At 46.4% G+C, this 21,883-nt stretch overlaps 1 protein-coding gene across 1 annotated transcript in view; it reads left to right on the top strand.

The window, feature by feature from the left end:
* The first annotated feature begins 15,075 nt into the window (after positions 1-15,075).
* SNX31 (sorting nexin 31) overlaps positions 15,076-21,883 on the top strand; it is a 45,508-nt gene continuing 38,700 nt past the window's right edge. The window contains exons 1-3 of the mRNA XM_008058979.1: positions 15,076-15,131; positions 15,439-15,549; positions 21,308-21,398. Coding sequence (XP_008057170.1) covers positions 15,108-15,131; positions 15,439-15,549; positions 21,308-21,398 — 226 coding nt within the window. The 5' untranslated portion in view covers positions 15,076-15,107. The remainder of the gene's footprint in view (positions 15,132-15,438; positions 15,550-21,307; positions 21,399-21,883) is intronic.

Here is a 21,883-nt window from a genome sequence, read left to right as displayed (position 1 = left end):
ACCCGATTTCCACTATCTGCCATTCATTTACTAAATTGTTCAGTTCTATTTCTACATTTAGCAGTATTAGAATTGTTAAGCCACACTCTCATGGGAAACAATGTTATCAACTAGATTATAGTGCTGATATACAGTTAGTTTCTTTGCATTTAGTTTTACAGACTCCGCTCATTTCTAAAGTTACTTAGATCAGCACCTTTTCCCCTAACCTCTTTCTGTGAGGTGGTTTCATACATTAGTAATAGTTTTGTTGGTTGGGTGTGGTGGCTCATGCCTGTAATTCCAGTGCTTTGGAAGGCTGAATTGGGAGGATTACTTGAGCCCAGGAGTTCGAAAACAACCTGGTCAACATAGTGAGACTTCATCTCTACATAAAATTTAAAAAATTAGCTGGGTTTGGTGGCACCTGCCTGTAATCCCAGCTACTTGGTAGGCTGAGGTGGGAGGATCACCTGAGTCCAGGAGGTCGAGGTTGCAGTGAGTCGTGATTGATGCCATTGCACTCCAGCCTGGGCGACAGAGTGAGAACCCCAACTCAAAAAGTTAATAATAATAATAATAATAAAATAGTTTTGTCACATTCTTCATTCCATCCTGGGATCTCCTAACTTTCTAATTATTTTTTAAAATATTTGCACATGTTAAGCTTCTGTTCAAAAGTTCAGTGGGTTTTGACTAATGCATAGTGTCATGTATCCACAAGGACAGTATCATAAAGAATAGTTTTATTGCCCTAGAAACATTTCATGTGTTCCACCTATTCAGTAGCTACCAACCCAAATCCTGGTGACTGTTGATCTTTTTATAAAGTCTTTACACTTTTGTGTTTTCCATAATTTCATATAATTGAAATCATACAGTATGTAGCTTTTTTAGACTGGCTTCTGTCACCTAGCATATGCACTTAAGTTTCATCCATGTCTTTTGGTGGTTTGATGGCTCATTTCTTTTTATGGCTGAATAATACTCCATTGCATGGATACCGCCCAGTTTGTTTATCCATTCACATATTGAAGGACATCTTTGTTGTTTTCAGTTGTGGGGGGTGATGAATAAAGCTGCCATAAACATCCACATGCAGGTTTTTGTGTGGACAGAGTTTTCAAATCAGTTGAGTAAATACTTCTTGCTGGGTGGTATAATAAGACTATGTTTAGCTTTGTAAGAAATTGCCAAACTGTCTTTCAAAGTGGCTGTAATATTTTGTATTCCCTCCAAGACAAAAGTTTGTAAACCACAAAAATAATGTTGGCATCAAATTCAGATTCTCTAAAAATCAAACAAACAGCAACCAAATCAAATACCTCAGGGAGATGTATTTTGCCCACAGCCAGGCAGTTAATAACTTTTCTAGGTACTAGGCCAACACTGTCCAATAGAACTTTCTGTGCTGATGAAAATGCTGGATATCAGCTTTGTCCAATTTAGTAGCAACTTGCAATATTTCAAGTGGCTACTGAGCACTTTAAATGTGGCTAGTAAGATTGAGGGTCTGAATTTTAAAATTTTATTTCATTTTAACTAGGTTTAAATGTACTCGTAAGTGGCTGCCACATATTGGATGGCACAGCTCTCGGCTACTGTAAGGATTTGGCTTTTACCTGAGTGAGATGTGGAGCCACGGAGGATTTTGAGCAGTGAAGTAGAATGATCTGCTTACATTTTTTTTTAAAGAGACAGTCTCACTATGTTGCCCAGGCTGGAGTGCAGTGGCTATTCACAGATGTGATCATTGCATACTACAGCCTCAGATTCCTAGGCTCAAGTGGTCCTCCTGCCTCAGCCTCCTGAGTACCTGAGACTATAGGCAGATGCCACAATACCCAGCTGACTTACATTTTTAGAGTATCACCTTAGATGCTGTATTAGGAATAGACTGAAGGGGGTCGAGGGTGGGAGCCGAGAGATTTGTTGGAAGGCTACTGCAATAATGTAGAAAAGAGATGACCGTGGCTTGGACTGGGGGATGATAGAAGGGGTGGAGGGAAGGATCAGATTCTTTTTTTTTTTTTTTTTTTTTTTTTTTGAGTTGGAGTCTCACTCTGTTACCCAGACTGGAGTGCAGTGGCCGCTCCTGGCCACCGCAGCCTCGACTTGCTGGGCTCCAGCAATCCTTCCACCTCAGCCTTCCAAGTAGCTGGAACTACAGGCACACGCTACCACGCCCAGCTAATTTTTTGATTTATTGTAGAGTTGGGGTCCCGCCAAGTTGCCCAGGCAGGTCTCGAACCCGTGGGCTCAGGCAATCTACTCACCTCGGCCTCCCAAAGCACGGGATTACAGGCTGAGCCACCAAACCCGGCTGGGTCAGATTCTTGATGCATTTTAATGTTAGGGCCTGTGCAAGGTAAATATTTGCCAATTACACACCACAGTTGTGACAAAGGCCATGGAATTCAAGATGTCTGCTTGCAGCGTTTCTCTTAGACCTGCCTTCATTTGCTTTAAGCCACTGACTATGACAGTAGTAAGATTTCAGCCCTCCTGCGGCAGAGGTACCATGGGGAAACATGACTAGGTTTCTCAGTGGTTTCCTTTCTCTCATTTCATTCATTCATTCATTTATTACATTTTTAGTTTGGGTCTCACTTTGTCGCTCAGGTTGGAATACAGTGACATGGCCATGGCTCACCACAGTCTCCACCTCCTGGGCTCAGGTGGTCCTCCCACCTCAGCCTCCAGAGTAACTGGGACTACACACATGCACCACCATGTCCAGCTAATGTTTTTATCTGTCTATTGATTGATTGATTGATTGTAGAGATGAGGTCTCGCTGTGTTGCCTAGGCTGTTCTCAACCTCCTGGGCTTGGGCGATTCTCCCACCTCGACCTCCCAAATGCTGGGACTACAGGCATGAGTGTTATTGTGCCTTGCCTTTAAGCTGCCATGGCAGGTGTAGGGCTAGAATAAAGAAGGCACGTTTTGGGTTCTTAATTTCAAAATTTTTTTATTGCACCCATTTTTTAAGTTCTGTAAAAATAATGGCCACCATGGGTATGAGTCACATGTGGGTGGTGGGAGGAAGGACCTAACTAGGTTTTGTTTCTTTTGTGTGTGTGTGTATGTGTGTTGGAGTCTCACTATTGCTCAGGCTGGAGTGAAATGGCACACTCACTGCCACCGCAGCCTCGACCTGCTGGGCTCAGGCGATCCTTCCACCTCAACCTTCCAAGTAGCTGGAACCACAGGCATGTGCCACCATGCCCTGCTAATTTTTTAATTTATTGTAGAGACGAGATGTCGCCAGGTTGCCCAGGCTGGTCTCAAACCCCTAGGCTCAGGCAATCCTTTCATCTCCACCTTCCAAAGTGCTGGGATTACAGGCATGAGTCACCACACCTGGCCCTAACTGAGTTTTCTGCTGGGATCCTAAGTCAGCCATATAGGAATCCTGTAAGCAGTGCTGTCCAGTAGAAATAGAATGGGAGCCGCCTATGAAGTTTAAATTTTTCTGTTGGTCACATTGAAAGGAGTAAGAAACAGATAAAATTCATCGTAATAATGTATTTTATTTAATCCAATATATCCAAAATATTATCATTTCAACATGTAATCAGTATAAAAAATCATCAACAAGATATTTTGCATTCTCTTTACTTTGAAATCTGGAATGTATCTTATACTTACAGCACATCTCAATTCAGACTAGCCAAGCTTTTGTTTGTTTGTTTGTTTGTTTGTTTTTGAGTTGGAGTCTCACTCTGTCACCCAGACTGGAGTGCAGTGGCTGCTACCAGCCACCGCAGCCTCGACCTGCTGAGCTCTGGCAATCCATCCGCCTCAGCCTTCCAAGTAACTGGAACTACAGGCACGCGCTACCTAATTTTTTTTTTGGTTTATTGTAGAGATGAGGTCTCGCCAAGTTGCCCAGGCAGGTCTCGAACCTGTGGGCTCAGGCAATCCACTCACCTCAGCCTCCCAAAGGCGCGGGATTACAGGCTGAGCCACCGAGCCCGGCTCTTTTTTTATTTTTTTTTTGAGACAGGGTTTTACTCTGTCACCCAGGCTGGAGTGCAATGGTGTGATTACGGCTCACTGGAACCTCAACCTCCAGAGCTCAAGCAATCCTCTCGTCTCTGTCCTGGGTAGCTGGGACTACAGGCACATGCCACTATGCCCAGCTAATTCTTGAGGTTTTTTGTTTTTTTTTTTTGTAGAGACTGGGCCTTGTTATGTTGCCCAGGCTAATCTCAAACTTCTGATCTCAAGCGATCCTCCCACCTCAGCCACCCAAAACACCAGGATTTCAGGTGTGAGCCACTGTGCCCAACCTGGCCATAGGTACTTATTAACCACAGGTGGCTAGTGGCTGCCATATTAGATAATACAACTGTAAACATATGTCACGTTCACATTTGGTGGAGATGGGATTAAGGAATTAAATTCCTAACTCTTGTCATTGATATCACAGATGCTACAGTAAGTCCCTACATACAAACTTTCAAGGTACGAACTTTAATGATGCCCACCTGCTTTTTTTGTGTATTATTTATCTCCACTAGACGTCAGTATAGCCTGTTAAATACATACAGTACTGTATAACTAACTGTGCTAGTTGGGTACCTAGGCTAACTTTGTTGGACTTAAAACAAATTGGGCTTACACACATGCTCTCAGAATGGAACTTGATTGTATGTTGGGGATATACTGTATTGGGAAATGAAGGCAAGAAATATTGTAAGCCAGGCTTGGTGGCTCAGCCTGTAATCCCATACCTTGGGAGACTGAGGTGAGTAGGATTGCCTGAGTCCGTGGGTTCCAGACCTGCCTGGGCAACTTGGTGAGACCTCATCTCTACAATAAATCAAAAATCAGCCGGGGGTGGTAGCACATGTCTGTAGTTCCAGCTACTTGGAAGGCTGAGGCGGAAGGATCACCAGAGTCCAGCAGGTCAAGGCTGCGGTGGCTGGGAGCGGCCACAGCACTCCAGTCTGGGCGACAGAGTGAGACTCCAACTCAAAAAAAAAAAAAAAAAAGAAAAGAAATACTGTATGATGTGAGTGGCAGGTAATCTTGTAATAAAGTGAAAAATAAAAATACGTCTCAACTTTACCAAACTTAGACTGGCATTGTCAGTTTGTGATATGTCTAGTAGCATCTCCAGAACATATACGAAATAAATTCCTCCTTCAGAAAATCAAATTATCCACTAGCAAGGGTTCATTTGAAATAAAGTACTGGAATGGGACTTGCCCTTAGAGGAGGCTGTCATGTCTCGTCAACCTTGACTCGAGGTTGCTTTCCTTAACCATGTGTTTTCTGAATCTTTCAGCTGAGGCGGGTCTTTGGACACTGCCTGCCGCCCTTTCCCCCAAAGTACTATCTAGCAATGACCACATCCATGGCTGATGAGAGAAGGGGCCAGTTGGAGCAATATTTGCAAAATGGTATGTATTTGGAATTTTTTTTCAGGTTTATTGTAATATAAGTTGATTGCCACAAATTCATCTGCTTTAGGTATACAAATTCAATGCTTTTCAATATATTTATATAATTGTACAACCATCATCATAATCTAATTTTAGAATATTATCACACCCCCAAAAAAACCTCAACCCATTAGCAGTCATCCTTAATCCCCACCCCCACCCCATCCCTTGTTACCAGATCTTGGCAACCACTACTCTAATGCCTATATTTAAAATTTTACTTATTCTGAACATTTCATATATATGCAATCATGCAATATGTGTTCCTTGTATTTGGTTTTAAAGATACTAGTTAGGTAGAGGCTCAAGCCTGTAATCCCAGCACTTTGGGAGACTTAGGCAGGAGGATTGCCTGAGGCCAGGAGGTTGAGACCGGCCTGGGCAACATAGCGAGACTCCATCTCTACAAAATACTAACAAAATAACCTGGCATGGTGGCACACACCTGTAGTTGCAGCTACTCCGGAGCCTGAAGTGAGAGAATGACTTGAGCCCAGGAGTCTGAGGTTACAGTGAGCTATGATTACGTCACTGTGATCATGCCCTGTCTCTTGAAATAAAAATTCGTTATGTTTAGATTTGCCCACGGGTGCTATATTTTAGCTTTGATTGTGGAAGTCAAAGAAATGTTTTCTGGATTAAGAATGAACAAGGGGATGGGATGGACCGTTTACAGGAAAGCTCTCAGGAGATATCTGAGATCTTTACTCGCAGTGCCAAGAGATGACACTTCATCTCAGTCTTTAGCAAGAAACCATGTGGAGGAGGCACCAAGACCTACTCTGGTGCCTGTGAGGTTTACAATATAACAGTTTGCCCACTGCCTGGGAGCTGAAAATGCTGTGGACAGCACAACTGTGCTTGGCAAGATTAAGCTCAGAGAAAAGAGGGGGCTGAGGGAAATAGCAAATTGGCAGTTAAATACTTAAAGATTTTAAAATGGGAAAGTCTATACTCAAACTACTTTTAAAAATATAAACTGTGCTGGGCATGGTGGCTCACGCCTATAATCCCAACTTTGGGAGGCCGAGGTGAGAGGGTTGGTTGAGCCCAGGAGTTCGAGACCAGCCTGGGTAACATGGCGAGACCTCATCTCTACAATAAAACACAAGAAAATCAGTCAAAAATTAGCCAGGCGTGGTGGCACGTGCCTATAGTCCCAGCTACTTGGAAGGCCGAGGCTGAGGCAGAAGGATCACCGGAGCCCAGCAAGTCAAGGTTGCAGTGGCCGTGAGCGTGCCACTGCACTCCACCCTGGGTGACAGAGTGAGAACTCAACTCTCTCTCTCTCTCTCTCTCTCTCTCTCTCTCTCCCACCCTCTATGCATACATATATATATGTATGTATGTATGTATATGGTAAAAAAAGAATATACAATGAAAGGTAAGTTTCCCTTCCACTCTAGTTCCCAGGCAGTTTGTCTGTTTCCCTGAAACGATTTGTGTGTATACTAGTATACATGTAGATTCCCCTCCCCCCTTTTTTGGCGTTGGGATCTCACTCTGTCGCCCAGGCTGGAGTGCAGTGGCATGCTCAGAGTCACTGCAACCTTGACCTGCTGGGCTTAGGCAATCCTCTTGCCTCAGCCTTCCATGTAGCTGGGACTATAGTTGCATACAACCATGCCCAGCTAAGTTTTTTGCCTAGGCTGTTCTTTGTTGCCTGGGTTGGTCTTCAGCTCCTGTGCTCAAGCAGTCCTCTCATCTTGGCCTTCCAAAGTGCTAAGATTACAAGCGTGAGCCACTGCGCCTGGCTGCTTTTTGTTAAACACAAATTGGAGTGTATGTACTTTTCTGTACCTGAATTTTTGCCTTTTTATTCTGAAAATTGACTTACAGAAAAATTGCAAAACATGCAAAGAATTTCTGTTGAATGTCTTACTATGTTGTCTAGGCTGGTACTCTTCATCCAGATTTCCCAAATGTTAACACTTAAATTTGCTTTTATCATTCTTTTCCTGTGTGTATATATTATGATGTATATATGGAATTTTTTGGGAAACAATTGAGTGTTACACACTATGCCATTTTATCCTTAAATACTTCTCTGTGGATTTTCTTTTTCTTGTTTTAAGTTGCAGCATCACTCTGTCACCCAGGCTGGAGTGCAGTGGCATGATCACAGCTCACCACAGCCTCAACCTCCTGGGCTCAAGCAATCCTCCTGTCTCAGCCTCCTGAGTAACTGGCACTATAAGCGTATGCCACCATGCCCGGCTAATTTTTTAATTTTTTTGTAGAGACAAATCTCACTGGTCTCACACTCCTGGGCTCAAACAATCTTCTGGCCTCAGTCTCACAAAGTGCTGGGATTACAAGCGTGGCCCTATTCCCTGTGTATTTTCTAAGACCAAGGGCACTCTCTTATATAACTACTGTATACAATACTGATATCTAGCGACCCTATTCAGATTTCACCAACTATCACATGAATGTCCCTTATAGCCAAAGAAAAAAGTTTTTTCTTCTGTATGTTGCCTTATTTCTCTTAAAATATAAATCTTAGAGATCATTCTACTTCAATTGTGTATTTATCTCATTATTCTTTGTGGCCGCATATTTTTCTTAAACACAATGAGTAAAAATTCTAGAAGTCATCTATTTCCGATTCATTATTGTAATGGAGACTGTCCCTCTTTTTGCACTGTTGGATAAGCTCTTTCAAGTTCAAAATGTAATATACTTTGATTTTCTTTCTCCCTTGGTTTGTTTTCTCACGTCTTAACAAAATACTCCTTCAGCACCTGGTCTTTTCACAAATGATCACAGTGCTTAAGGGATCATTTTCCAGGTCTGATCTTTATCCATATAATCAGGATGTCTTGAGTACCCACATTGTCAAGGTCAAGTAAGTAGACAGAGCACCTCAGCACCATTGCTGAGGGCACAGGTCCTAGAATCAGACTACAGTCACATCCCACTTTTGCTCTTCACTGATTGTGTGACTTTTGGCAAGATACCTACCTTCTCTGAACCTCCGTTTATTTATCTACATAATATAATTCAGTTTTTTTGAGTCAGAATCTCACTCTGTTGCCCAGGTTGGAGTGCAGTGGTACAATCATGGCTCACCACAGCCTCAGCTTCCCAGGTTCAGGTGTTCCTTCCACCTCAGCCTCTTGAGCAGCTGGGACTACAGACACGCACCACTATGCCCAGCTAAATTTTTATAGAGACAGAATCTCACTATGTTGTCTAGGCTGGTCTCGATCTCTTGGGCTCAAGAGACCCTCCTGTCTTGGCCTTCCAAAGTGCTGGAATTACAGGTGTGAGCCACTGCACCCAGCCTAGATGTAAGTTTTGCTTCTTCATATTAACTTCATTATCATCCAGACCTTGAGCAGTATGGGTGTGCACGAATAAAGTGAGATTTTGGGATATTTGAGAAATCACATCTATCACCTTCAGGGAGGCACAGGACCCTGGGCAGGCATGGAGGGATCGCTGGAGGACAGAGCAGTTAACAGACAAGGCTCAGTCCAGCCTGCCCTAACCAGACTCGCTGTCCATGTTTTTCAGTAACCGTGGACCCAAATGTGTTGAGAAGTGATGTCTTCATTGAGTTTTTAAAACTGATGCAGTTGGTAAGCTCTTCTATTCTAAGGCCGCCGTTCCTCTGCAGGACAAATCTCTTCATCAACTAGGTGCAAGTGAGTGCTGTGGCCACCAGCTGCATGGAGCCTGGACTCGGGTAAAACAGATTCATTTCGAGTTGATTGGAGGATGGTTTCCATTTTGTTCTTTTGGAGGTTTCGATTCTAAATGGAAAAGAAAGTGTGGCACCTGACCTTCAGCTCATTTTATTAAGCAGATGCCTTTTGCTATAGCCTAAGAAGCATACATCTCAGAACTGGCCCTGGGGTAGAGGACCTGAGAGTATAGAAAAAGAACTATGGCTTTATCGTTAAGTGATCCCGTCACTAGTCTATGACCCTGTTTCTGTACCTGGGATTTCTCAGTGTGCCACAGCGAAGACATCAGAACACCAGACTATGCAGCTTTTTGTTTGGGGTGTTTTTTTTTTTTGAGTTGGAGTCTCACTCTGTCGCCCAGTCTGGAGTGCAGTGTCACGCTCCAGCCACCGCAGCCTCAAACTGCTGGGCTCCGGCGATCCTCCTGGCTCAGCCTTCCAAGTAGCCGCAACCACAGGCGCGTGCTACCACACCTGGCTAGTTTTTGAGTTATTGTAGAGACGAGGTCTTTCCAAGTTGCCCAGGCAGGTCTCGAACCCGCGGGCTTAGGCAATTTTCTCGCCTCTACCTCCCAAAGTGCTGGGATTACAGGCTGAGCCACCGACCCCGACTGGGGTTGTTTTTTAAGTTGGTATCTCCCTCTCTCGCACAGACTGGAGTGCAGCAACATGATCACGGCTCACCACAGACTCAACCTCCTGGGCTCAGGTGATCTTCCCACCTCAGCCTCCTGAGTAGCTGAGTCTACAGGCACGTGCCATCGCACCTGGATAATTTTATTTTTATTTTTTTTGTAGAGAAAAGGTCTTGCTATGTTGCCCCGATTGGCCTCAAACTCCTGACCTCAAGCAGTCCACCCGCCTCAGCCTCCCAAAGTGCTGCGATGAAAGGCTTTAGCCACTACCCTGGCCTAGAAAGACCTTCTAAAGGAAGTGATGTCTAAGCTGGTATTTGGAGAAGTGAGCAGGAAAAGATCATATATAATCTTGCTTTATTTTCCCCACTGAGGGAAAAAAATCAACAAACATACCAGGAGGTTTGGGGAGATGAAACTGTATGAGCGAAAGGCAAGCAGTAGCCACTTATTATCAGGTGTAAGTCTATTCCCACTGCCAGGAGACTCTTCCCCTGGCTGTCCTCCAGAGTCAGAGTGATATATTGGCAGTAAACAGATGCAAGAGATGCAGGAGAGAAATGGCTGGCTGAGTTTGCTGTGAGACTGCCCTGGTAGGACTATCAGGAGGCTGGGGGGAATAGAACCAGCAGCAGTAATTCACGGATTTGCCAGACCGTGACGGGAGCCTAAGGCGCAGGGATTAGGCAGTTTCCCCACTGGGCGTTTCCATGGCACTGGGCGAGTCTGGTGGCCTGCAGAGTCACCAAGGGAGTCACCATAGTCACTCACTCCAGGCCTAGCTCTCCAGGGCTCAGCAAGTCCACTAGCATCTTCCTGCCCCTGGGCAAGCTCACACTGTATCAAAACTTTGTGTGGCCTTCCGGGGGGCCCTCTATCAAGTCTCTATCAAGGATGGCCAAAGCCAAGTGCAATGCCAGGAAGAGTTTTGCCTTTCAAGGGGCATTTAATCCATGTTGAACCACTGCTTCCTGCACAGCATCTCATTTATTCCCCGTGGCTTGTTGAGGAAGATGCTAGACTATTTCATTTATTTATTTACTTATTTTTGAGTCTGAGCCTCACTCTGTCACCCAGGCTAGAGTACAGTGGCACGATCACTGCTACCGCAGCCTTGACCTCAGATGGACTCAGATGATACTTCCGCCTCAGCCTTCTGAAGAGCTGCGACTACAGACACATGCCACCCCACCCGGCTAATTTTTTTCATCTTTTCGTAAAGACAAATTCTCACTGTGTTGTCCAGGCTGGTCTCAAACTCATAGGCTCAAGCAATTCTCTTGCCTCGGCCTCCCTGAGTGCTGGGATTACAGGCAAGTGCCACCGTGCCCAGCTGGGTTGGATGTTTCTTAACCACAGAGTCTAGCCCATGCTTCACACGTGAATTACTGCAGACAGCTTCACTGGGGGCTCCCCCTCCCTCCACTCCCTCTTCTAGTCCATTTTCACACACTGCCAGACAGAGCTTCCTGTAACTTTATTTTTGTTCTTCCATTTCCCTGTCCTGAACCACCATGGCTCCCTTCTGCCTTTTTAATCAAATTCTGGAGCCTCTGATTTCAGGGCCATCTATCATCTGACCCACTCTACCAATCCAGTCTGCTGCCTTACTTTTCTTTTGCAGAGGAACTTAATCAAGAAACATATGCATTTCTATCCTTTTAACTATCTATATAATTTGGGTATTTTGCTGATCTGCAATATGGTTCCAGTTGGGAGTTGTGTTGAGATAACATAATTTCACGCTAGGCTTTCCTTTAGAATCTTATCAGAAAGCAATGCCATTCTTCTCCTTCGTGTTGTATTTTCCCCTGAGCTGAGAAATGTTTATGAGTCCAGGCCAAAGCCTTTAAAGACCCAAGGGCCCCACAGCGATGCACCTGGAAAGAAGCTTTTTGGGCCAGTTGCTCGGAAACTCCCTACCCTTGCTCCTCTGTATCTCAGCTGAACATGGGGTGTTGGGGTCCTGCTGTGGTTCACCATCAGTTAGTTACCGTGACTGCAGGGGAATGAGGGAAGTCTTTCAAAACTTCTCTGGGAAGCCCAAAGTGGAAGTGAAGATTTGAAAAAAGAGTGACTTGAGCTTGTATGGGCGCTTAGGGCTCTCACTGTGGAGAAGGGGACCCAGGAGCCCTGACATTCTGTTAAAGGGCTCTGAGGAATTCTCAAAGGGTGCTAAAAGTTGGGCATGGTGGCTCACGCCTGTAATCCTAGCACCTCAGGGACCAAGGCGGGAGGATCACTTGAAGTCAGGAGTTTAAGACCAGCCTAGACAACTTGGTGAGACCTTGCCTCTACAAAAAAAATTTAAAATTAGCCAGAAGGTCTTTGCCTTGTCTAAACTGTGTGCTCTTAGAGATATGCCCAGGCCATGTTTCCTGGCTTTGACCCCCTTCCCTACCTTGGGGAGGTGAATCTTCTCTCTCTCTCTCTCTCTCTCTCTCTCTCTCTCTCACTTTAAAATAAACTGTATTTTCTAAGTTAAAAGAAAAAAATTAACCAGGCATGGTGGTGTGTGCCTGTAGTCCTAGCTACTTGAGAGACTGAGGTGGAAGGATCACCTGAGCCCAGGAGATCAAGGTCAGCTTGGGCAACATAGTAAGGTCCTGACTCTTAAAAAAAAAAAAAATTAAAGTCAAAGCTTGCCTGTGATAACAAAATTGAGAAAAAACAAGCCTGCCAATAAAGCGATCAGTCTTTTGAGGTAACCGAGCAATGTGATTGAGTTGCTGGAGCCCCCCAGGTCCCTACAAAGCCTGATGCCTAACCTGTTGGTCTGTGAATGATCAGGAGGACTGAAGAAAGAGGAGCCCATTGAGGTGAAAGGGCCCCACCTCAGTTTATATGACCCCAGCTTAGCGACCTTCCGATTGGTTGTTTGGATCTTCTGTCCCCCAACCTGACACCTGGAAGGAGGTGACCTGGGCTGGACGCAAATATTCTAGTTACTCAGGGTGCACACAGTGGCTCACACCTGTGATCTCAGCACTTTGGGAGGCTGAGGTGGAAGGATTGCTTGAACCCAAGAATTCAAGATCAGCCTGGGCAACATGACGAGATCTCATCTCTACAAAGAAATTTTAAAAAATTAACCGGGTATGGTGGCACACACCTGTAGTCCCACCTCCTCAGGAGGGTGAGGTGGGAGGATTACTTGAGCCCAGGTGGTCGAGGCTGTGGAGAATCTTGGTCATGCCACTACACTCCAGCCTGGGTGATAAATTAAGACCCCAACTAAAAAAAAAAAAACAAAGTCCTAGGTCCCTAAAAAGAGCTACCTTCCTCCCACTTCCACCCCCACCTTTCAGACCTTCTGTGTTATGAGCATCCCGACTGTATTGTGGTCTCAGAACACAGAGCATGATTTGGTAGATAGACTCCTTTTTCCATTTTCCCAAGGATGGTACGTGACAAGTTCTGTTCTAAATACCTAGGAGGAAGTTAATTCACTGCGTTCAGTGGACGCCTTGTCGCATTACGGCTTAATCCTCTCAGGGAACCAGGGATGAGAAAGGCTGTGACCTCAATCAGCCAGACGTGAAGCAAGTCCGCAGACTGACAGAATCCCTCCTGGGAGATGTTGAGAGCCACTCACCCCAGATGCCACCACCCTGCAAGGCCCCATGTAGGCAGCCATTGGCCTCTGCCGGCCACGCCTCCTCCTGGGCCTCCATTCTCTGTGGGGTCTCAGCCCACGCTTCCTGAACTCTGATGGCCTGACGGTATCTCTGTCTGTCAACAGTTCAGTCTTCCATCCCGAGAACATCCCAGACCTCCCCTCAGGAAATGCTTATGCTTCTATGGAGCTGGAGGGGTCTGGCCTCAGCTGGCAACTCACTCGCTAGTTGGCAACTCTCCTCCCACACTGGCCTCAGAGTTTGTGCCGCTCAGGTTTTTGCTGTTGTCCAGTGATAAATCACTGCATATCATGATGTGGTAAAAAAACATAATTGGTCTTTGTCCTCAGTTCCTGACTCAGAGGTCCTAAAACCTGAGACGTTTCCTTAGAGATAAGAGTGTTTTCTGTTATTCACAAGAAGCACCTTTTGTCTTCACCTGAATTTATGCTGAGGAGGTAATTCTTGGCTGAGAGGGTTCAAGGAAGCTTCAGGTTGGGGGTTGATCACCTGGAGGACCACTGGCAGGACTAGAAGGTTAGAACTTTCAGCCTCACTCCCATCTCCAGGGGAGAGAGATGGGAGACTGAGTTCAGTCACCAAAGGCCAATGGCTGAATCAATCTCACCTCCATGAATACCCCTAAGTGGCGGGGCTTGAGCCCAGGCTGGTGAGTACACAGAGGTGCTGGGAGGGTGGTGCACGCAGATAGGACATGGACACTCCAGCCGCCCCTGCCTGTTTATTTCTTCCGTGTGGCTGTTCCAGAGTTGTGTCCTTTATAATAAGCCAGGAATGGTGAGCAAACCGTTTTCTTCAGTTCTATGAGTTGTTCCAGCAACTTATCAAACCTGAAAGGGGATCGTGAGAACCCCTGAATTTGTAGTCAGTCAGGAAGAAATGTGGGCAGCCTGGGCTCCCCATTTGCAGCTGGCATCTGAAGGAGGGCAGTCTTGTGGAACTGAGCCCTTTAACTTGCAAGATTTGAAGCTAACTCTGGGTAAATCATGTCCAAATTGAACTGAATTGTTGGACAGCTGTTTGACGTTAAAGAATTGGTCGAGCCGGGCTCGGTGGCTCAGCCTGTAATCCCGCGCCTTGGGAGGCTGAGGTGAGTGGATTGCCTGAGCCTGCGGGTTCAAGACCCGCCTGGGCAACTTGGCGAGACCTCATCTCTACAATAAATCAAAAAATTAGCCGGGTGTGGTAGCGCATGCCTGTAGTTCCAGCTACTTGGAAGGCTGAGGCGGAAGGATCGCCGGAGCCCAGCAGGTCAAGGCTGCAGTGGCTGGGAGCAGCCACTGCACTCCAGTCTGGGCGACAGAGTGAGACTCCAACTCAAAAAAAAAAAAGAATTGGCCTGAATGTGGTGGCTCATACCTGTAATCCCAGAACTTTGAGAGGCTGAGGCAGGAGGATTGCTTGAGCCCAGGAGTTCAAGACCAGCCTGGGCAACATAGCAAGACCTCGTCTCTACAAAAAATAAAAAAATTAGCCGAGTGTGGTGGTGCATACCTGTAGCCCCAGCTACTTGGGAGGTTGAAGCAGGAAGATTGCTTGAGCTTGAGAGGTCAGGGCTGTGGTGAGCCATGATTGTGCCACTGTACGCCAGTCTGGGAAACAGAGTGAGACCAACTCAAAAAAAAAGAATTGGTTTCTGTGAGGGAAACCCCCCTACTGCGTGCACACACACGTTTAATGTCAGAAAGAATCTGAGACCTGGACTTCTAGGGATGCTTGGAGATATTCAAAACTGGGCGAGTTCATTCATCCATCAAGGGTGTGGATTTTATCAAAAGCTTTATTTCTCCAAAATAGATCCTTTGTTGTGTATTTGGAAATTATTTAAGCTTCATGTTACCACTTTGCCTTGTTCCCTCTCCACGCCCCTCTTCACTCCACCCCCCAAAACAACCCTCCCCCCATCTCTGCACTTGGCTCTTGCTCGCTTCAAGTTCTGTATGCCTGAAGGTTACCTGGGCAAGGAAACCATTGGTGGTTTACTTGCCAAGACGGTGCAGCTTCAATGTGAGAAAGTTTATTTTGTTTTTCTTTGGTTCACAGAACACATTTAACATCGTTTCCACGAAAGCTTCTCTGGATGTGTTTCTGCCCAATGGACAGAGTATCAAAGTCGAAATTCTAACATCGGCTACTGCTGAAAGAGTCCTAGAGGTAGACTTTGTCCAAACTCTAGCTCTAAAATTGAATTCAGGAATAATTCTGTTTGACAAGCAGAGACTAGGCTATGGTTACCTTCCAGAAGCTTCCTGCCTGTTGTTTCACACTGTGGATGATTGATCTGCAGAGGTACTGGCATTTTCTGGGAGATGGACCAAGGAGCCACCAGAGCCTCTTTGATCTCATCTTCCCTAGGGGCACCCATTTCCCAGAGATCTCTTGGGTCCTCCCAGGGTTACTGTCATTTCCCTGGAACTTAACCAGGGATGTGGCCTGAAAACATGGAAAATGTTTTCGCATAAGACATGTCATGATTGGGAGCAGGAAAGAGGCTGGAACCTGGCAGAGTCTGAAACAGGCTGTACCTAGGTGGGCGGGGTGATAGGTCCTGGCAGAGGGTGACAGGATTTCTTAAAGGCCTATCTTCCCCCATGGGAAAATCCCTGAACCCAGTGCCCCATCAAGTCTGATCCTGGGCGCAGAGGGACAGATCTGAGTTTTAGTGTGCTCTCTGGGGACTAACAAAGAGGAGACCCAGAAAGCTCCCCTTCTTCAGATTCAGCTGTCACCTTCCAGGCCCTTCTTCCTCCTGTGCAGAGTTGCAGAAGGGTTTTCCCAGAACCACAAGCTGCTCCTGAGAGGGCTGGCTCCCTGGTCCTTTCCCTGGGAGGGTTTTAGTTCTAATCTTCCTGAGAAACATACCAGGGAGAATACAAAATTATAAACATGAAGAAGCCGGGAAGTTTCTAAGATCTTTCAAAGGACAGAACATTCTTGTGCTGCGGTTATGGTACCTGACCCCTCCCCAGCTGGGGCACCAAAGTGCTTCCATTGGGCCGTGGGCTCTCAGGCCTGCCTCCACCCAAGGCCATGATCAGACTCCTCTTCCTAGCCTGGGAGTCCAAGCCCGCGTGTGTCCTCCTGGCCTCAGCGGAGCAGTCTGCATCCCCAAATTAGGAAACACCTCTTCTCTGGGTCTTTCTTTTTTTTTTGAGTTGGAGTCTCATTCTGTCACCTAGGTTGGCACAAGCATGGCTCACTGCAACCTCGACCTGCTGGGCTCTGGCGATTCTTCTGCCTCAGCCTCCTGTGTAGCTGAGACTACAGGCACGCGCCATCACGCCCAGCTAATTTTTAAAACATTTATTGTAGAGATGAGGTATTGCCAAGTTGCCCAGGCTGGTCTCAAACTCCTAAGCTCAGGCAGTCCTTCCGCATTTGCCTCCCAAAGTGCTGAAATTACAGGTGTAAGCCACTGCACATGGCCAGGAATGATTATTTTGAACCCTTCTTCCTACTAAGGTCATCATACACACCCTGCCCCAAGTTTTCTTGGCTTCTGTGTTCCCGACATGGTTGAATGGTAGCAGTGACACCTGGCTGCTGAGGCCGGCCATTGAGAGGTTCTAGGCTTCTCCTTCATCCCCGTGTCCTGCTGATCCTGTATCTCAAACCTCTCCCATATCCGTCACCTCTCCATTTTCTCATCCCGATCCCCACGCCCCAATCTTAGCTCCAGCCCTCGTTATTTTTCAGCTGAATTTCTGCAGTTGCCCCTAAACTAGTCGCCCTGCTTCCAGTCTTGCTCATCATCTGTACTGATTTCCAGAATTATCTTTCTGAAAAGCCTCAAAGGCCCTTGATGCTTGAGGGGGTTTGTACACCCCAAAAAACAAAAACACAGTTCCCTATGACCCCAGTGTGGTGTGCACCTGCAGTCCCAGCTACTCAGGGCACTGAGGTAGGAGGATCACTTGAGCCCGGAAGTTTGAATCCAGACTGTGAAACACAGTAAGACCCCATCTCACCAAAAAATGGTTAAGGTAGTGAAATGGGTTTCACTTGAAGAAAAGAACAACAACTCTACGGTTCTCTATTTTACCCAGAGCCTACAAAGTGGGAGACAGACACACAAAGGAAGGAGGAAGAGGTCAGTAAGGGTGAGACTGGGAGCTGCAAACTCAGCTGCACCTGGAGTCAGGCAGGTAGCTCGGGTGCAGCTGCAGGATGAAAGAGAATTTGGAAATGGCTGGGACTGTGGAGAAACAGAGAGCAGCTGCCCTGCCCAGACATCATCATGGACGTATTTTTCACACACTGGGCTATCTGGCCAAATTAGACACATCTGCAGCCAAGAGTGGTGGTGGCAGTTTGGGGTTTCCCATCTGCTGGGTTTAGGATAAACCCTTGGATTTAAATTTCAGTCATGCACCACATAATGATGTTTCAGTTCATTATGTGACTGAACATGTGACAGACTATATTACCATATTCCTATTGTACCTTTTTTTTTTAGTTGGGGTCTCACTCTGTCACCCACACTGGAGTGCAGTGGCACAATCATGGCTCACCACAGCCTCAACCTCCTGGGTTTGGACAATCTTTCCTCCTTACCCTCCTGAGTAACTGGGAATACAGGCACCATGCCTGACTGATTTTATTTTTTTAATAGAGATAAGGTCTTGCTATGTGGCCCAGGCTGATCTTGTACTCCCAGGCTCAAACAATCCTCTCACTTCAGCCTCCCAAAGGGCCGGGACTACAGGCGTGAGCCACCATGCCCGGCCTCCTGTACCTTTCTGTGCTTAGATGTTTAGATACACAATACCACTGTGCTACTATTGCCTTCAGTATTCAGTATTCAGTACAGCAAACCTTGACCTGCTGTCCAGGTGTGTAGCCCAGGGGCAATACGCTACGCTATACCATATATCTTAGGTTGTAGTAGGCTAGAACATCTAGGCTTGTGAAGTACACTCTGTGATGTCCACACACAATCCAATCACCTAGCGTCTCATGTCTCAGAACATATCCCCATCATTAAATGGCACATGACTATGTAGTGCTGCCATGTAGTCACTGTGTGAGTTTGGATGTTACTTTACCTTTCAACACAGTGTCTAATTGATTATAAAAATAGTTCATGTTCCATAAACAGTGGCAGTTATGGCTATTGATCATTACTGATTAGAGAGCGTGCTGAATAGGTACTGAGCAGAGAGCAGTCCCTCCAGGGTTCCTCAGTACCAATGGCTTTGTCCATTTCCCTTGAAACTAACAGTATACATGTGATGAGGTACATTCGCAGTCTTAGGAAAATGTGCTTTTCCTCTTCCAATCACTTTGGCTTGTGAGAAATTCAAACCCAGGACACTGACATCCTCCGACCAGGTAAGTTAAGCTGAAGGCTCTACCCTAGAAGTGGCAGAGTTTCCATGAAAGGTGGACGAGCACTTGGCCAGCACACATGTGAATTTCCTTCCCGGAGCTGGAGTTCTGTGGCTGGCATGAAACTGTAATTTAAATTTTGTGATAACTAAAAACCATCTTATGCACCTTCTCAAGCATACTTACTGTCATTCTGACTTTGTTTCCTCGTTTGCCTCACCCCACTTCCTGCCTTCTACTTTGTAGTGGGCACTTTAAGGCTAAGTGACAAGCTAAAATTTAGTGCTACTGAGTGCTAGTGGTGATGTTTGGGTTAACATTTGCAAAGAGGAAAAAGTATTATTATGTCTCTTTTTGCTGAAGTTCACTGTCTCAAAGGAAAGTGTTTGCATTTGTCTTTTTACATTTTTTGAGTTGAAGTCTCATTCTGTCACCCAGGCTAGAGTGTAGTGGCCACAGCCTCTACCTGCTGGGTTCAGGTGATCCTCCTGTCTCATCCTTCTCAGTAGCTGGGACTACAGGCACACACCACCATGCCTGGCTAATTTTTGACTTTTTGTAGAGATGAGGTCTCACTCTGTTACCCAGGCTCATCTTGAACACCTGGGCTCAAGCAATCCTTCCTCCTCAGCCTCCCAAGATGTGGGATTATAGGCATGAGCCACTGCACCCAGCCTATGTCTTTATAAATTCTAAAAGGCTTCTCCCTTCCCCTTTTATCTCTATCTTCTCTGCCTTGACAGGTAACCTTGTTGTTGTTTTTTTCTTTTTCTTTCTTTTTTCTTTTTTTTGAGTAGGAGTCTCTCTGTTGCCCAGGCTGGAGTGCTGTGGCATGCTCACAGCCACCGCAGCCTCTACCTGGTGTGCTCAGGTGATCCTTCTATCTCAGTCTTCCAAGTAACTGGAACCACAGGCACGCGCCACCACACCTGGCTAAATTTTTTTTTTTAATTGTACAGATGAGGTCTCATCATGTTGTCCAGACTGATCTTGAACCTGTGGGCTCAGGTAATCCTCTCACCTCCGTATCCCAAAGTGCCGGGATTCTAGGCATGAGCCATGGCACCCAGCAATCTTGTTTCCACTAAATGATCAGAAAGGAGAGTGATCTGATGTAGGTGGACACAGGTCGGATTTACTCCAGGAAAGACGTCTTTACTATTCTATTAGCTACCACTCACAATCACTCCCACACACAGAAGAGCCCTGTGTTTTGCTTTTGGGTGTTTTTCAAGGATGTGGGAGAAAGAGTGAGATAGAAAAATGCGTAACAGAAATCGCATTGAGTGGCAGTGGTGAAATGATTCCTAGGCTATTATTTGTTTTCAAAGTGAAGGACACCCACTCATACCAGCCACCTGATCAGATTGCCTCGTGGGTAGTTGTCAGATCTCTGACAAGAAAAGCATCCCTTCAAGCCTGGTGTTTGTACCACTTCCACCTAGAGAACCGGGAGCCAGGATAAAGCATCACTCCCGTATCATGCGTGTTAGGAGGTGAGTTAGTGAGTTCCAATTGGAAGTGCAAGGAAATTACTAAAGAGCCCAGTTGTAATTACAGAGGGGCCAGGTTGTGTGGGTGGCGGGGAGGTGACCTGTGAATGTACAACCTGGTGAGCTTCCAGCCTGGTGAGCCCATGGTAACAATGAGACACTGGTGTTGAAATGAAAGCCACTTGATGTAAAGATCAAAGAGGGATGTGGAGCAAAGGCAGCTGTGTCTGGGATGGCAGGTTTTCACTGAGTAGACGTCATAGTGAGTTACACTTGACCGTCATAGGCCATAGCAAGGAGAAGCCAGTCTGACACGCCCCCCCCTGGACAGTAGCATGTGAATGTTTGTATGCCAATCAAGCCATGGGGAGCGACCTTTCCAAACACCTGGTAATTCAGCCCACGGGAAGGGACATGAGTGTGCAGGCTCCAGGGGCTGACATCACAGAAGGACCAGTGTTCCCAGAGAGTGGCCACTGTCCTCCAGGGCACAATAAAGACCCACATGATCTAGGAGACACGTCCACATCTGAGACGGGACAACTAGTGTCGATTGAGTCCAGTCTCTGTCCATCATGGTGGTACTGATTTTTTGTTTTCTTTTCTTCCTTTTTTATTTCCTGTTGCCCAGGCTGGAGTGCGGTAGCACAATCACGGCTCACCACAGCTTCGACCTTCTGGGCTCAGACAGTCTTTCTGACTCAGCCTCCCAAGTAGCTGGGACTACAGGCGCACGTGCCACAACACCTAACTAATTTTTTTACTTTTATAGAGACAAGGTTTCGCTATGTTGCCTAGGCTGACCTTGAACTCCGGAGCTCAAGCAATCCTCTCATCTCAGCATCCCAAAGTGCTGGGATTACAGGCAAACACCACCATGCCCAGTCTTGATTTTTTCCTTCACTCTAACTTTTTGTGTTTCGACTTTTTCTAAAACGAGTATGTACCATTTTGAGACTTCTTCCTTTGAATGTCCCCTCATGCAGGAAAGCACTTTTTATTGATGTGTCCTGGCAATTTCCAATGCTGTACATCACTGGAGCACAACAGGCACTCCTAACTTGCCCCCTTTTGTTCATCTTTGGTTAAAGGTGGTGTCACACAAGATTGGACTGTGTCGGGAGCTCATGGGCTACTTCGGCCTCTTTCTCATTCGGTTTTGCAAGGAGGGCAAGCTCTCTGGTAAGAAGGAAAGAAGGAACAAGGTTAGCCAGCGGACGGGGTGGGCGGGTGTGAGCAGGGGCTTGGCCCAGGAGTTGTGGGCATCACAGCTGAGGGGCCAGCCAGCCGCTTAGGGTGTGGTCCCTACTACTGTTCCCAGCCCCTGAATCAAAGGTTTGGGGAATGGTGGTTGCGTCCTTGTTTAGGGAGAACTAGGGTCAAGTCGCTCCCCAGAGGCAGTATGGTCAGGAACCAGGCCTCGGTTCTGCCAGTAACTGCACTTTCCCTTGTGCATTTCCCAGTCCCGATCCTGATGTCCCTATCACCTTTGCCCCGGGCCTGCCCCTGACCACCAGCCAGTACACCCTGCTGTGGTAGGGAGTGCTCTACTCCAGGTGACAGGATTCCCCACCACAGTGCAACTTCTCCTCATTAAGGAATATCTGGCCAGGCTCGGTGGCTCAGCCTGTAATCCCGTGACTTGGGAGGCTGAGGTGAGTGGATTG

This window comes from Carlito syrichta, unplaced genomic scaffold, assembly GCF_000164805.1.
Source record: "Carlito syrichta isolate Samal-C Ts95f unplaced genomic scaffold, Tarsius_syrichta-2.0.1 Scaffold303668, whole genome shotgun sequence".
Lineage (NCBI taxonomy): Eukaryota > Metazoa > Chordata > Mammalia > Primates > Tarsiidae > Carlito > Carlito syrichta.
This window is presented reverse-complemented; position numbering and strand designations above follow the sequence as displayed.